Below are 15,588 nucleotides of genomic sequence, written 5' to 3'. Positions count from 1 at the left end.
AAAAATTGGGTTAGGGTTGTGTTGTCTTGGTAAGGATGGTGTGAATTGATCAAATAGGGTTCTGAAATAATATTTTGGGATTTTGAAGGTTGTATGGGATTTTTCCAGACAGCAAATGGGGATCCAAAATGATGGGAATTAATTGTACTTGGAAGAATAGTAAGAATAATCTGATGAAGAACGAAAGAAGAATGTGAGCAGAAGAGAAAAGAGATACGATTAGGTGATCGCACAATTTCAGGCAGAAGTTGTGGTGGCAGTTTTTATTTTAATTTTTATTGGCTACTCCAGAAGTCATGTTAAATGCCTTTTTCTGTTGACTAAAAAAATTTGAAAACAATTAAAATTTATCCTTTTTCTTCAAACTAATCACACCATTAAATCAAACCTACTTTAACTGAACTTGACAATTTGAAAGACCCATGTTTAGTTCAGTAATATACTGCATAAATAGTACAGTAGCGAGCTAACTTTGAGAGTAGTTGGCGTAACTGTTCTAAAGATGCTAGGCTTACTAAATTCTATGTTGAAGACCTGATAATGAACATGAAAAGAAAAGACCAATGATAGTTCACTTAACTACATGAATTGGTACTCGCTAAGTTAATGAGGTATTGTAAAGAGTACTTGCCAAACTAACTATTCTAAAGTCACTAATACTTTCTATACTTCTGGTAATTTGATGATCTAATTTATGGCTACCAACTGAATTAGCTAGTCTGCTCCTGACAGGAATTGTAATCGTTCAATTACAAAGAATTTTCTAAATAATCAAAAAAATTCTTTTGTTAGCATATTTTGCCTTATTCATTAATGTTTTTCCTTGTTGCACATGATACTGCCTCACTCTTCCTCTTTACTCCCTAATCCCTTCTCTCAAAAAGGGGAGAAAAGAAAAAATAAGATGAGAAGGTGTTTTGCGTTTGAATTAGGTAAATGTTTGTTGCAACTTGCAAGGAAGGTCTAAGCTCAAATTAAATATACAATTCAGTGTTTTTATTCTCTTTTTTTCGGAAATGAATGTGCGAAGATATATGAAGAGTTTGTTTATTCTTTTTTTTCTGTTGATTTCATCAAGGAGAGCTTAAATTCTTAAGAGATTTTGTACTGCAGGTATGAACCATTGTTTGATTATTTCTTGGAGTTCTCTGATATGGCATTTAGAGTTGTTGCAGACAACTATGTGACTGATGATAGTGGTACTGGAATTGTTCACTGTGCCCCTGCTTTTGGCGAGGACGATTACCGTGTGTGCATTGAAAATGAAATTATTAACAAGGTTTGAAGTTGATGCCCTTGAGTTGGAATCTTACCTTTTTTACTTCCTGAGTACTAGATGAGTTTTTCCATTGCATTTAAGCATTCCTTAACCTCGTGAATGTAAAAAAAGTAATCAAAAGCTGTAATTGTGACACTTCAATTTCAAACTTTTTGATCAGGATGATTATTATTATTATTATTATTTGCTGTGCCTGATGTGTACTATTCTATGTCCTTGATAATGGGTTTATAGGTATCTTTAACAACTTGTTACGTATTATATATGCAGATTACGATTCTGTTTATGTTGCTTTTATTGTCTTATGTTTGCTATTTTCTTGCATCCTTTGCTTGATATTGATTGGGAATCCTTTTGAGTGGTTGGCGTGCATGCTGGGAAGGTCGGGGCGTTGGGAGTAAATTGTGTGGTTTGTTAGTGGCCTCCTCAAATATAACTTTCTGTTCAATATTTCAATTTTTTGTTCAATATTTTAATGACTGGCTATTCTTTAGCTTGTTTAACTTTATTGTACGATTATCATGTGACTTTCATGTTTAATCCCATTTTCTGTACTGGTTAGACTGCAATGTTTTGGGTATTGTGTGGCCAACTATCACCTTTTATGTTCAGTTCTTCTCTGAGCATTTGCTTACTTTGTTTTGTTCATAATATTGTATGTTTTTCATGTACTGTATTTCATTTTAAATGCATGTTTTATTATATTTTTCCCATGTTTTATTTATTGATGATTGTTATATGGGTGGGTGTGCTGCTTCTGTTGCCCAGTGCTGGTTTTATTGTTATTTCTTTTTTGTGCTCGGCTTATGCAGGGAGAGAGCCTAGTTGTAGCAGTTGATGATAATGGCTGCTATACTCAGAAAATTACTGACTTTTGTGGGTGCTATGTCAAGGATGCTGATAAGAAAGTTATAGAAGCCGTGAAGGTAAAAGGGATGCCAACCATTTAGGAGCTGTTTGGTATCATTTATGTTTCATGTTTTTTGTTGTCTCACATTAAAGAAATAGGTGGTGACAATATGTTTGTATACGTTGCTAGTTTTTAACTTCTTTAATTGGTTTTCAACTATTGTGGCAACAATTTAACTAAAATTTTTCGTATTTTCAGTTGTTGTGGTAATTGTGCCATTTTTGCCTTAATATTTAGAATTAAATCTTATGGATTGAATCATGATGTACGCAATATTTTAATAAAAATGAAAATAAAATTGCCATGTGAATTTAGGATACTGTTGAAATAAAATGTATTGCCATGTGAATTTTGGATACTGTTGAAATAAATGTCTCTAGAATTTCTAAAAAATTGAAAAAAAAAAATAGAAGTCATCCAATAAATATCTTTACCATTGTTCAACATTCCTTAATATTCTTCTGTTTTTTCATTATTTTAATCATTTTTCTTAATTGTTATTTGATCTAGTAACAAAATGAAACATGCATTCAATTAGTTTTTATTTTTTGTTATATTTCCAGCTTTGGGACAATTAATACAAACAGGTTGCTAGTTCTTAGTGATTGTTTCCGGTTTTTGGTGTATATGGAGCATTTATACTATAAATGTTTTCATTTTGTGCAGCCCATTTGAATATTGTATGCACTTGGTTTATCTATTGCAGCCATTTAATGTCAATTAATTTATGTACTTGGTTGAATCTAGATGGCTTAGCTTGCTTGAAACCTTGTTTCAAGAGTAAACCATGAATATTATTTCCTCTAAATTCCTTTTGTGGATGAAATTGGAGGACGTGAATCACATGTAGGATCATAAGGAGCAAAAAGGCACATTGGAGGAGAATATGAGATGCAGGCTCTTCTCTCCCTTCTCTTGTAGCTGCTCCATGGCATCATGGCTGCCATAGCACATTGAAGTATGGGATTGCTTTCAATCCATTCAGATTGAAGGGAAAACCTTTGATCTGAGACTAGATAAAGTGGGAAAGAGAGATATTTTGTTTGTTCTTGAACGTAACCTGACTTGTATGTGTGTGTGATTTCTTTGGTGTTGGCAAAGTGGTTCTCTGCTGGATTGGATATCTGGTTTTGGCAAGATCAGACAGGGGTTTCGAAGTTTGAGATTCCATGATGTGAGATATTGGTTGGCGATTTGACCAACAAAACCTGGGAAGTTCTCAGAGATAAAGCTGGGATGGAAAGGAAGAAGTTTGCAGTGTTTGTTTTGCAGCAGGTGTAGTTGTCAGACTGCTCGTTCATCTCAGCAGGGCATCATCTTTGTATGGGGATTGCTGCATTGATGACAGAGGTGGCTAGGGCTTTGTTGGGGGTTGGGAGTGTGGAAGATGGTATGAAGTGGGCCAGGGTGTTTGACGATTATGTTGCACTTGGGCTGCATTTTGGGTCGTAAGGGGTGTGAAGGACTTGGGCTGGCTGAGTGAACGAGCCGAATTTCCAAATTTCTTAAGTTGTGGCCAGGCCCAAACTCTAGTCCAATGGGATTTGAATAAAATGCGGGGTCTATTTGAGGAACTGATTTGTTGTGAGCCCTGAAGTTATAAAGACCTTGCAGATCGAAAGAATGGTTTAAGGATCACTGTCATTCTCTTGTCACTTGCAGTGAGGATCATGGAATGAAACTAAAGGATGTGCAGGTGTAAAAGAAGCGAAATCCAGTGGAGGGGTCAAGTAGATCTACTGGGTTTGTAAAAACTATCTCTTGGATCAGTGGAGCGGAAACGAGAAGTGGACGTAAAATCAATGTGGTGGCTAGAGAGTTTCCTTTGGAGATAGTTGATTCTGGGGTGGAGAAAACGCGTCTACATGCTGGTGATCCAGGTTTGATTCAATCTGGTCATGGCTTGCATATAGAGTTGGAGTTGGATCATTACTTGGGGAACTGTGATGGAAGATCACATTTTGCTAAGGTGTGTATGAAGACTTATTTGAATAAGGTGTTTTTGTCGGATTGTAGGGGAGGAGGGGCTAAAGGAGGAAAGTTTTTTGGTGCGTGGGAGTAAGTATTTTAAAAGAGACACAAATGGTAATTTTGACATTGAAGAAAGGCAGAATTATTTGAAGTCAGTTTTGGGTAACAAGTGAAACGAAACACATTGTATCAAGATAAAAAAGAAATGGAGAGATGAATCGGACAATGCATTGAGTTTAATAGTGATTTTGCTTGTGATGGACAACTTTTAATCAATGAGGTTTGTGAACAAATTGGGCATCTCTCTGATTCTTTTCATTTACTTGGGGATATATATATATATATATATTGATATAAGACAATTTTATTAAAGCTAAACAACAATGTACTTAATGGAGGAGGAGTCCTCCCTTAGATAAAAAAAGATACTAAAAGAACCTGGAAAATAGTACAAGTATCAATTACAAGAGCGTTACCCCCCAATCTCTAGTGAGATCGGACAGCGGTAATCTCTGAAAAAAAACCAAGAGAGTGCACCCAAAGGGATGCAAGGAAAGTCGCTCTATCTCAAAGTATCTATGACCAGGTCGTGCGACCTTTGAAAATCCTGGCATTCCCCTCAATCCACAAGGCCCAAGGGATGGCAAAGACAGCTGCAAATGAAAGAACTCTTCTGTTTCTATTCTTTTCAAAACCCTGTAAGTTGACCAATAGCAAGTCTCCCAGCTTTTTTGAGGCTGCCCATTGTTCCTCTGCAAGAGAAAAGAGGGCATTCCCAAAGTTCTGATGCGCTACCTAGCAATGCACAAGAAGATGGGCATTTGTTTTGTTGCTTGCATAACACATAAAGTACATGTTAGGACTGAGAGCTTTATGAGGCCTTCTTCTCTGAAGCAAATCCTGCTTGTTTATCCTTTCTAGGATCACGTTATAATCAGAAGCTTGAATCCGAGGTTAACGGCTGTTGTCATATTAGAGGATGCTTTGTCTTTAGGTTCGCGATATGAGTTGAGTAGTATGTGCGAATCTGAGAATGTGGTTCCAAGGGAAAAGGTTGGGGGTGGGTAGGCTTTAGAAGGTGAGATAGAAAGGATATAGAAGTGAATGTACCTAAGGAATAACCCTTATAAACTTCTCACACTCTCCCATCCTCATGAACGGTAGGGACATGCTGGTCCCATAAAGAAAGAAGGATAGCGAGCTCTTTGACCTTTCTTTTATTAAGATTCCTAAAGAAATAGAAATGCCAAGAAGAAATACCCCCCTTAAAAGAAATGAAGGAGCATATGGGAGCATTATGCAACAATGAAAGGTTGAATAAATGAGGAAATTCCAACTGTGACGGAACTCACCAACCCACATGTCCTTGTAGAAGCAAACTTCTTTGCCATTACCCACTTTGTGTCGAATAAGAGCAAAGAACAAACAAGCTATCTAGAATACAAATTTCTTGGGGCAAACATGAGAGGTAATGCCATTGCCTCTCGTCTCCCACTCGTTCCATTTGATCTCATACTTGCTCTTAAACACCTTATGCTAGGGGTGTATTCGGGTTGCGTCGAGTTGAGTCAACACAGTAAAATTCTTGAACTCGAGATTCAACTCGACTCGACTCAAAAATGTTAAGTTTGAAGTTCAACTTGAACTTGATCAATTTTATAATTGTTAAACTCAAACTTGACTTGACTAGAAGTTCATAAAACATGAACTCAATTTGGTTTTCCAATTTGAATACTTTGAAGTGATAATGCTAAAGAGTTTTTCAGTGCACAATTCACTATTTATATGACTTAGTTTGATATTGTTCATCAATCATCTTGTGCCTAGACTCCTCAACAACGGAAAAATAGACATCTTCTTGAAATCACTCGCACCTTACTTTATCAAATGCATGTACCTAAAGTATTTTGGAGTGATGCTGTACTTATTTTTTTCTATCTGATCAATAGAATGCCATCCTCTGTTCTTAGTGGTAAAATTCTCAAATCCATTCTCTTTCCTAATTCACCTTTATTTTCTCTTCCTCCTTTTATATTTGGGTGCGTGCCCTTTGTTCATCAACTAACTCCTTGGGGGGATAAGTTGGATCCTCATGCTATAAAATGTGTCTTTCTGGGCTACTCATAGACTCAAAAGGAATATCGTTGTTATAATCCTATGCTGCATCATTATTTTTTTTTTTCTTTTGTTTCTGCCGATGTTTCCTTCTTTGAGTCTACACCTTACTACACCCAGTCATTGAGCGCTTCTGAGCTCATTTAGTCTCTTTCTTTGCCTAATCTTCCAGATTGTATGTTGCTGTCCTTGCCCAACCAACCATCTGAGTCTCCATGTAGTTCGAGTCCTACTCATTGTCTTGATCAACCTAATTTGCAATTGTATTGACGACGGAAGTTCCAGGGAAGAGAGTTCCCTCCAGCTTCTACTACCACGCCTTTGGTTTTCTTGTTTGATGATCATACTTCCCATGATGTTGATCCTCCTATGGCTGTTCGGAATGGTAAACACACATGTACTCAACACCCCATTTCCAACTATGTTTCTTATGACTTCTTATCACCCTCCTATTATTGTTTTGTTATTGCTGTATCATCTACTACCCTTCCTTAATATGGAAGCCTTAGCCCATTCTGGGTGGAGGGATGCTATGGTTGAAGAGATGAACTCTCTACATGACAATGGTACTTGGGACTTGGTACCTTTTCCTCCGGACACATTTGTGGTTGGTTGTTTGCCGCTGGGTTTACACTAAAATTCAACTCTGATGGTTTTGTGGCTTGTCTAAAGGCCCACCTTGTTGTTAAGGGATATACTTAGGTGTATGGTCTAGATTGTTCAGATACTTTTTCTCCGGTTGTCAAACTTACATAAGTTCGTTTGTTCATCTCCTTGGCTACTACTTGCAACTGGTGACCTTGAGGAGGAGGTTTATATGGAGCAACCACCTGGGTTTGTTGCTTAGGGGGAGTTAGACTTAGTGTAAGGGCTCAAGAAGGCTTTATGTGGTTTAAAGTAGTCTCCTAGGGCATGGTTTGGTCGTTTTAGTGCTGTATTACTTGAGTTTGGTTGTCAACGGTGTGTTGTGGATCATTCTTTGTTTCATAATCATACTTCATCGGGTAGGATCCTTGTAGTTGTTTATGTGGATAACATTGTTATTATAGGTGATGATGATAAACGTATTTAGAGTCTCAAACTTTTTCTATAGGCTAAGTTTTAGATGAAATATTTGGGACCATTGAAATGCTTTTTGGGTATAGAAGTATCTAGATCTTGTATCGGAATTGTTGTGTCACAGAGAAATCATGTTCTTGATCTGTTGGATAAAATTGTCTTATTGGGATCTAAATTGGTTGATACACCCATGGATTCTAACAACAGGTTAATGTTGGATACAAGTGATTTGTTACCTAATCCTAGAAGCAGACAATACTGAAGACTTGTTGGAAAGTTGAATTATCTCAGAGTTACTCGACCAGATTGATCTTTTGCAACAAGTGTTGGGAGTCAATTTCTAGATTCTTCAAGGACAAGTCATTGGGATATAGTAATTTGCATCTTGAGATATCTTAAAGGTGAACTTGGGAGAGATCTTTTATATCGTGATCAGGGTCACACTACATCCATATGGATATACAAATGTAGATTGGGTTGGATCCCCTTCTAATCGGAGATCCACCATCGGATACTGTATTTTGGTTGGTGGTAATTTGGTTTCTTGGAAGAGTAAGAAACGAATTGCGGTGGCAAGTTCAAGTGCTGAGTCAAAATGTAGAGCTATGGCTTGCACTGTTGTGAACTTGTCTGGTTGAAAAACATGTTGGAAGAATTGGGTTTTTTCGCATTCTCAGCCTATGAAGTTGATGTGTGACAATCAAGTTGTTCTTCATATTGCTTCAAACTCGATATTTCATGAGCAGACGAAGCACATTGAAGTTGATTGCCACTTTGTTCAAGAGAAATTGTACCAAAGCTAATTACAACCGCTTATGTGATGTCGGACAAGCAACTTGTTGATTTGTTTACCAAGGCATTGGGGGGTACTCATCAAATTCATTTGTAACAAGTTAGGAGCATATGACCCAGCTTGAGGGGGAGTGTTGGAGGCTATTTATGTTTTTTAGTATTACTATTGTTGAGTGTGATAGTATGTTAACTAGTGAGAGTTAGTAAGGGTATTATTGTCTTGAGAATGTATCTAATTTGTATTATATAGAGGGAGAGATCTATCTTCAAGTTAGGTCATTCATTTTAAACAAATCTTAACAATTCCCACTCTCCTTCACCAAACCAACAACATTCTCAATTTTCACGGTTTCCATTCCCTTAATTTCAACCATTTCAATTAGCTTTTATCACAAATACCTTTAATTTCCTCTGTTTCCATAGTCCTGTTTCCATACCCTTATTTTCTTTATTATTATGGTTAGTATCATGAAAAATATTATGAAAGTTATTATTATTTTCATTATTATAGTTTTATCACAATTATTATTATTGTTTATTATTATTATTACAATTTTATCACAAATAGTAGTCTTCATTTTATTTATAATCGTGATTATCATAAAAATATTATTATTTATTTTATTTATAATAAGAATTGCAAAAAAAATATTATTAGAAAACATTACAATTATTATTGTTGTTGTTGTTATTCTTATTATTATATACATATGTACATTACAAAAATGCACAGTTATTATCATTACAGGTTTGAGGGTATTTTTGTAATCTTATTGAAATAACATGTGAATACTCTTGTTATGCCAAACACTATAATATGATATTCCCAGGAATCCTGCCCTGCGAACCAAACAAAAATATTTCCATGAGATTGTAATCCCATTCCCAAGCATAAGATACCTATGAAAGTGATTTTCGGAGGGCATTTGAGATCTGAGCCCAAACGCACCTGTGATATTTTTTGTGATTCTTTTCTTCATTTATTATTATTATCATCATTTTTAATTGTTTACTACAGGTGTAGCTGTGCATTTGCCTTGCCTTGCCTTGCATTTTCTTTGTTAAAATTTCTTTATTCACCAAAGGGAGATTGTTATAATTGTTATATAGAAGATTGTCTGTGTTATGGATTGTTATAACTATTGTGCAAAATGGGAAGTAGGCGTCAAATTCTCATGTAGTAGGTAGATGCATCCCATTCTTCTTCTTCTTTTACTTAATGTTCCTTTTTATTGTTTTCTTAACACTTGCATTCAACATTCTCTTTTCTTTGTTAAAATCTGCACTACTTTTCTACAGAAAAAAGGCAGGCTCGTCAAGTACGGAAGCTTTATGCATTCTTATCCATTTTGTTGGAGATCTGACACTCCTCTTATTTATAGAGCTGTTCCAAGCTGGTATTGAATCCTTGCCAAATTATTTCATTTAAATTGGCTGGAATTGATAGCTGTTAGTAGTTTATCAAGTTTCATTTTTTTTTTTTTTTGCAAAACAAGTAGTTAGACTAGGGTATTCACTTGTTTTTTCTAATCCCTTTTATCTGTTAATGCATCTAATACTTAAACTTTGGTACTGTTTGGTTCAATGTGATTCTTGTGAATGCATAGTTATGATAATATGTTTACAGTTAAAATTTATAATGGAGCCTTTACCCAATGGTAAGTGTGTTACAGAAAAACCTGAAGGTCACTGGTTCAAGATATGCGAACAGCTACTCCAGACGAAAAGGTAAGGTTGCATTTATCTTGTCCTTCCCAGGACCTGATATGCATGAGAGTCTTGTGCATTTGGTGTTCCATTCTTACTTACTACTTTAAGACTTCCTTGAACATACATTGTGGTCACAGAAGTTTAAGCTGGTTGAGATGGGGTTGAAATTAGATTTGGAGGTGGGATGTAGAATTGCATGAGGAGTAGAATTGGCATGGTGAGCGTTAGACAATTTGAAGAGTTTGATAGATTATGATGGACGAGCTCTGAGGGGGGTGTACCAAAGATCTGTTCTGTACTTGAACCAAAGCTGGTGCTTCAGTTGTTTTAAGTCCTACAGATTTCTTATATTTTTTACGTACGCTTTTGGAATTTATGAAGATGGAATATTGTTACATAACCTCCTAGTAGTTGGATACAGTAGTTTGTTTAGTACTTGTTTGAAAGTTGCAGTAATTTGTCTGTTTCCTCTTGTTGATTATAATTTCTCAAAATGATTGTTTGACATATGTCTGCCCCCTATGGCTAATGTGCCATAGTAAGGAATATTCACTTTCAGGTTGCTAAAACTGTTTGCCTCAGTCCCATCCCATATGTAAACAAGGATGCTGTTGTCTTGGAGTGTTTAGCAAAAATTTTGAACTTAAAGGTTTTAAGTGTCCAAAATTTGTAAATCTGCTGTTTAGGTAAATAGGTAACTCTGTAATATTTGCAAACAGGTTAAAGACACGTGGGTTACAAACAACTATTAGAAAAAGCTAGTTTTTTCGCTTTTAACAGCTTCAAATTCTTGCCTTTTAGGAACTCCTCCAAACCCTAGCCTTCAAAAGTTCAAAAGTATTTTACCAACTGCATTAATGTTTGCTGCACTCTTTCTTTTAAAAGGGATATGCTTGTCTAAAAACATGAAGGAGAAAATGTTGGGGTTGGGGGGTTGGGGTGTTGCAACTTAAAAGTTTTTTACCAACTGCTTTAATGTTCACTGCACTTTTTCTTTTGAGAGGGAAATGCTTACCCAAAAACATAGAAACAAAAATGTTGGGGGTGAAGGGGGTTGGGATGTTGCAAAAGGACAATTAATATAAAGAGCAGGGAATTTATGAACTATCCAATTAAAAATAATTAATGCCGGATATATGAATATAGGTTGGAAAGAGGAGGAATTTTTGGGATTGATGGGAAGAAACATGAACCATCCAATTAAAATGATTTTTCATGCACAAGGTCTGACACACAAGATCCATCAAATTTGGATTTTGTTTTCCTTTTCTTATACCATGTGGTGCCTAGGGGATATTGGATGAATCAATTGGAGAGGAGATAATGCGTTAGGGGCTGCATTTTGCACTTGTAATTTGTTTTGATATTCAAATTCCCTAGATCCTTTTGTTTCAGATACTTGCAATCCAAGATCTAAGGCTGTTCGTGGGGTGGATTGTGCTCAAAATTCCAACTAAAGTGGCTAGGTCAGTTTTTGAAAACACCAAAACTGAAGTTGAACTGTATTGTACGTTGTTTGGGTCAGTTTGGTAATTGGGTGAGTTGGAGCAGGTTGGCGGTTTAGGTTTTTTTTTTTTATAAAAGAATCCAATAATGTAGAGGAACACGAGTGAGATTGAAATTTTGCGAAATATATGCAAGATCAATGGCAAATAGATGGTGGAATTTTACCCATGAATCGCTGTTTTCAATTAGAGAAGCAATAGGGTCAGCTGTCAAAGTTAATGCTGCAGGGAGTGCGACGTTGACTATTTCTGAACCCAGCTCATCTAACTTCAAAACAAGTATGGCAAACTCAATTAATAAGATTAAGTCTTTAATGACTCAAAATATGCAGATTAAACTGAAAAGAGTCTTTCTAAGAAATGCTAAACTTAGAAAAGAAGCCGTAATATGCAGCCATTTCAGCCTTCTCTCCCTTTATTTTTGTTGTTTTGTTTTTGTAAATGTTCTTTCAGCCTTCTCACCCGATGCACTTGTTTCGGTTTATATGGAATTTCAGTCCACTATGCAACTTAAAACACTTTTGAATCTATTCTTTGTGGGTGGTCTGGGTCGAGTTTGGCCAGGTTGCAGAGTCTATGAACACCTCTTCTGAGCTCAATTATAATTGGTTAATAATGAATATAAAAGGGTTGGTTGCATATGCAGAAACACAAAGAGGGCTCCTAGTGTGGTTCCTACTTCCTAGCGATGATTGAATAGCTTTGTTGTCGTTAAAAGATTCATTTTTACTAATAAGCAACATAACATCTGGTTGAGTGATCTGCAAAGTGATCTCATTCAGTTTTTAATATGAGTGAGAAATACTTTTGCTATTGAACAGCCCTCTGTTTGTCGAGAGTCCTAAACCCTTGTTGTTCTAACAAGCTTCACTGTACATCTCTAGTGATGAAACTTGGATTGAGGAATTTGAGGAATATACTGCTATGCAGCTTTCGATTCCTTTCTGTCCAAGCATGCTGATTTTGGCTGCAAATGACCATTTTCAGATAGGGATACTGATGTTGTTCCCTTTTAGTTTGACAACAACAACAACAACAAACCGAGCCTTAAGTTTCAGTAGGTGGGGTCACCTTCATGAATCCTTTTCCGTTAATTTATGCGATCATGAACAATTTCTTTTGACAATTTCAGGGCTATTAAATCCTTAATATCTCATTCCAAGTTATTTTAGGTCTACTTCTACCCCTTCTATTGTCCCTCACGTTAACTAAATCACTCTTCCTAAGTGATGCACTATGTAGCCTATGTTGCAAGTGCCCAAATCATCTGAGCCATTCCTCACTTAACTTATCTTCTATAGGAGCTGTGCCTAATTTACCACAAATATGTTTATTTCTTAATTTATCTTTTAGGGATATGCCACTTATCCGTCTAAGCATTCTCTTCTCAACAACTTTTACTTTTTGGATATATTGTTTCTTAGTAGCCTAACATTCTAATCCATATAGCATAGCTGCTCCTACAATAGTTCTATAAAACCTCCCTTTTAACTTTAAGGGTATTCAATGCTCACAAAGCGTACTTGAAACACTTCTCCATTTTACCCGACTTGCTTTAATTGTATGTATTAGATCTTCTTCAATTTCTCCTTCAGCTTGCATAATGGATCAAGGTATTGAAATCTACTAGTGATGTTGATTTCTTCATCATCAAACTTAATTTTGCCTCCAATATTTCTCCTACTATTACCGAAATACATTTCATATATCTTGTCTTATTTCTACTTATCCTAAAGCCTCTAGATTCTAAAGCTTCTCTTCATAATTCTAGCTTAGATTCTACTCCGCCTCTAGTTTAATCAATCAAGACAATATCATCTGCTAACAACATATACCATGCAATCTCATTTTGGATATTGCTAGTCAATTCATCCACCACTAAAGCAAAAATGATAAGGGCTCAAAGTAGATCCTTGATGTACTGTATACACTTTATTTTCCCCCAAAAAACCCAACATGGAACTTCCTTAGGCACCTTATCATACGCTTTCTCTAAATCAATAAATACCATATGCAGGTCCCTCGTCCTTTCCCTGAACTTTTCCATTAATCTTCTTAAAGGATATATAGTTTTTGTCATAGTAGTCAAAAGCGTGCCTCACGCGAGGAGCAGAGAGGCGACAAGACAAGCGCTTCATCATTGTAGAGGCGAGGCAACTTGCAAGAGGCGTAGGTAGGCGCACTAATTCTTTAGGTGCAGTGAGTTGCGCCTTGAAAATTTTGAAGCTGTTAAGAAATAAAACGTAGCCAGAACCAGCCCTAGCCCTAGCCCTTTGTCTTCGACCCTTTGAAGTAGCACGAAACCCCATTAGGAGAAGTTCATATTCGACCAAACAATCATTCGAAGCAGTACGAAACCAGCAGGAGCCCTTCGTCTTCGATCCTTCAAAGTTCGAACTAGCACGAGGCTTTCGTCTTTGACCCTTAATACCAGTAGGAGCCCATCATCAGTTCATCCTCGAGCGTTTGAACCAGCTGGAGCCCTCCTTCATTGAAGTTTGAGCCTTCATGAGTCATCAGGCTGCTTCGATCTTCGTGAGTCATCAGGCTTCTTCTTCATCATCTTCTTCTTCTTCTTGGAACTTGGTTGTCATAATTACTATTGAATATTTTGGCATTTTAAATTCTAATACGACTATTGATGTGTTTTTATATCAATTACCCACCAAATAGGAATTGTACAGAATTTTAATAATTGTGCGCCTCACCTTCGTGACGCGCGCACCTTCGCTTCGCGCTGCGTCTCCAAGTACCCTCTGCGCCTCGGTGGAACTTGGTACTTGGTTGTCATAATTACTATTCAATATTTTGGCATTTTAAATTCTTATATAACTTTATATGTGTTTTTGTATCAATTACCCACCAAATAGGCATTGTACACAATTTTAATAATTGTGCGCCTCACCTTCATGAGGCGGTGAGGCGAGGCGCGCACCTTCGCCTCGATCCTCGTCTCCAAGTACCTTCTGCGCCTTGGTCGTCTTCTTCTTCTTCTTCCTCACTTGGAACTTGGTTCCTGGTTGTCAAAATTACTATTGAATATTTTGGCATTTTAAATTCTAATATTACCATTGATGTGTTTTTATATCTTTGCCTCGCGCCTCGTCTTCAAGTACCCTCTGGGCCTTGGTGCGCCATGCGCCTTTGACTACTATGGTTTCTGTAGTAGCTCTCCCAAGCATAAAACCAAATTGATTTTTTGAGGCCTGCGTTTCTAGCTTTAATCTTTGTTCGACTATCCTTTCCCACACTCATAAGTTTAATTCATTGATAATTATTACAATTTTAAATGTCTTTTTTTTTTGTATAGGTATTAGAGTGCCTTTCCTCCATTCATCTTACATTTTCATAGTTTTTATAATTATGTTAAATAAATTTGTTAACCATATAATTCTGTTATCACCAAAGCATTTACTTCAATTAGGATGTTATCTGGTCCTATAACTTTTCTATTTTTCATCTTTTTTAGTGCAAATTTAACTCTGTTAACTCTAATCTTGCAAAATAATCTCATATTTTTGGTGTTTTCCTCATTTGCCAATTCTAGGTTAAGCCTTTTACTTTTTTTTGATTAAATAGTTTACTAAAGTAACTTTGCCATCTTTCTTTTATGTCTTATTCCTTAACCAAGACAATATTATCCTCACTTTTTATACAATCTTTTATTTTTGGGCATCTTTTCTCGCCTCTTTATACCCTTCAAGGTTTTCCATGTGTCTACATTTCTACCATGTTTTGTACCAGTTTCTTTTTGTCTTTACAGCCATTTAGATATCTTGATCCCACCACCAGTCTTTGCTATTCAAAAATCTTTTCTTGATTCTCCTAAAAGCTCTTTTGCTATCTTTCTAATAGATTATCCTACTCCAAAGAGTTTGTGTCTACACCATCCTCCGTAGTCCAATCGCCATCTTTGATAATTTTATCTTTAAATTTATTATATTTTTTTCCTTTTAGGTTCTAGCACCTAGTTCTCTTTCATGGTTTTTTTTTTTTTTTTTATTTTTTATAAATTTTAAATTGGTTCTCTTCCATTTTTTAAAACATATATTTAACACCTAAACTTTATGTTGTGTGATTAAGCTTTCATCTGGGATGACTTTATAGTAAGTGTTCTCTCTTCTTAAAGCACTATTCATTGTAATAAAATTGTATGACATGGCAAAGTCTAAGATAATCTCCTTAGGATCATTTTTGTGTCCATATTCATATCCTCCATGTATCCTCACATAACCTTTATTATCCTT

The 15,588-nt window shown here is 36.1% G+C and overlaps 1 protein-coding gene across 1 annotated transcript in view; it reads left to right on the top strand.

Moving 5' to 3' along the window:
- LOC131151846 (isoleucine--tRNA ligase, cytoplasmic) overlaps positions 1-15,588 on the top strand; it is a 140,520-nt gene that overhangs the window by 28,425 nt on the left and 96,507 nt on the right. Inside the window, exons 5-7 of the mRNA XM_058103297.1 lie at positions 1,114-1,279; positions 2,092-2,205; positions 9,426-9,523. Of these exons, the coding sequence (XP_057959280.1) occupies positions 1,114-1,279; positions 2,092-2,205; positions 9,426-9,523 (378 nt within the window). The remainder of the gene's footprint in view (positions 1-1,113; positions 1,280-2,091; positions 2,206-9,425; positions 9,524-15,588) is intronic.

Source organism: Malania oleifera, chromosome 3, assembly GCF_029873635.1.
Source record: "Malania oleifera isolate guangnan ecotype guangnan chromosome 3, ASM2987363v1, whole genome shotgun sequence".
Taxonomy (NCBI): Eukaryota; Viridiplantae; Streptophyta; class Magnoliopsida; order Santalales; family Ximeniaceae; genus Malania; species Malania oleifera.
This window is presented reverse-complemented; position numbering and strand designations above follow the sequence as displayed.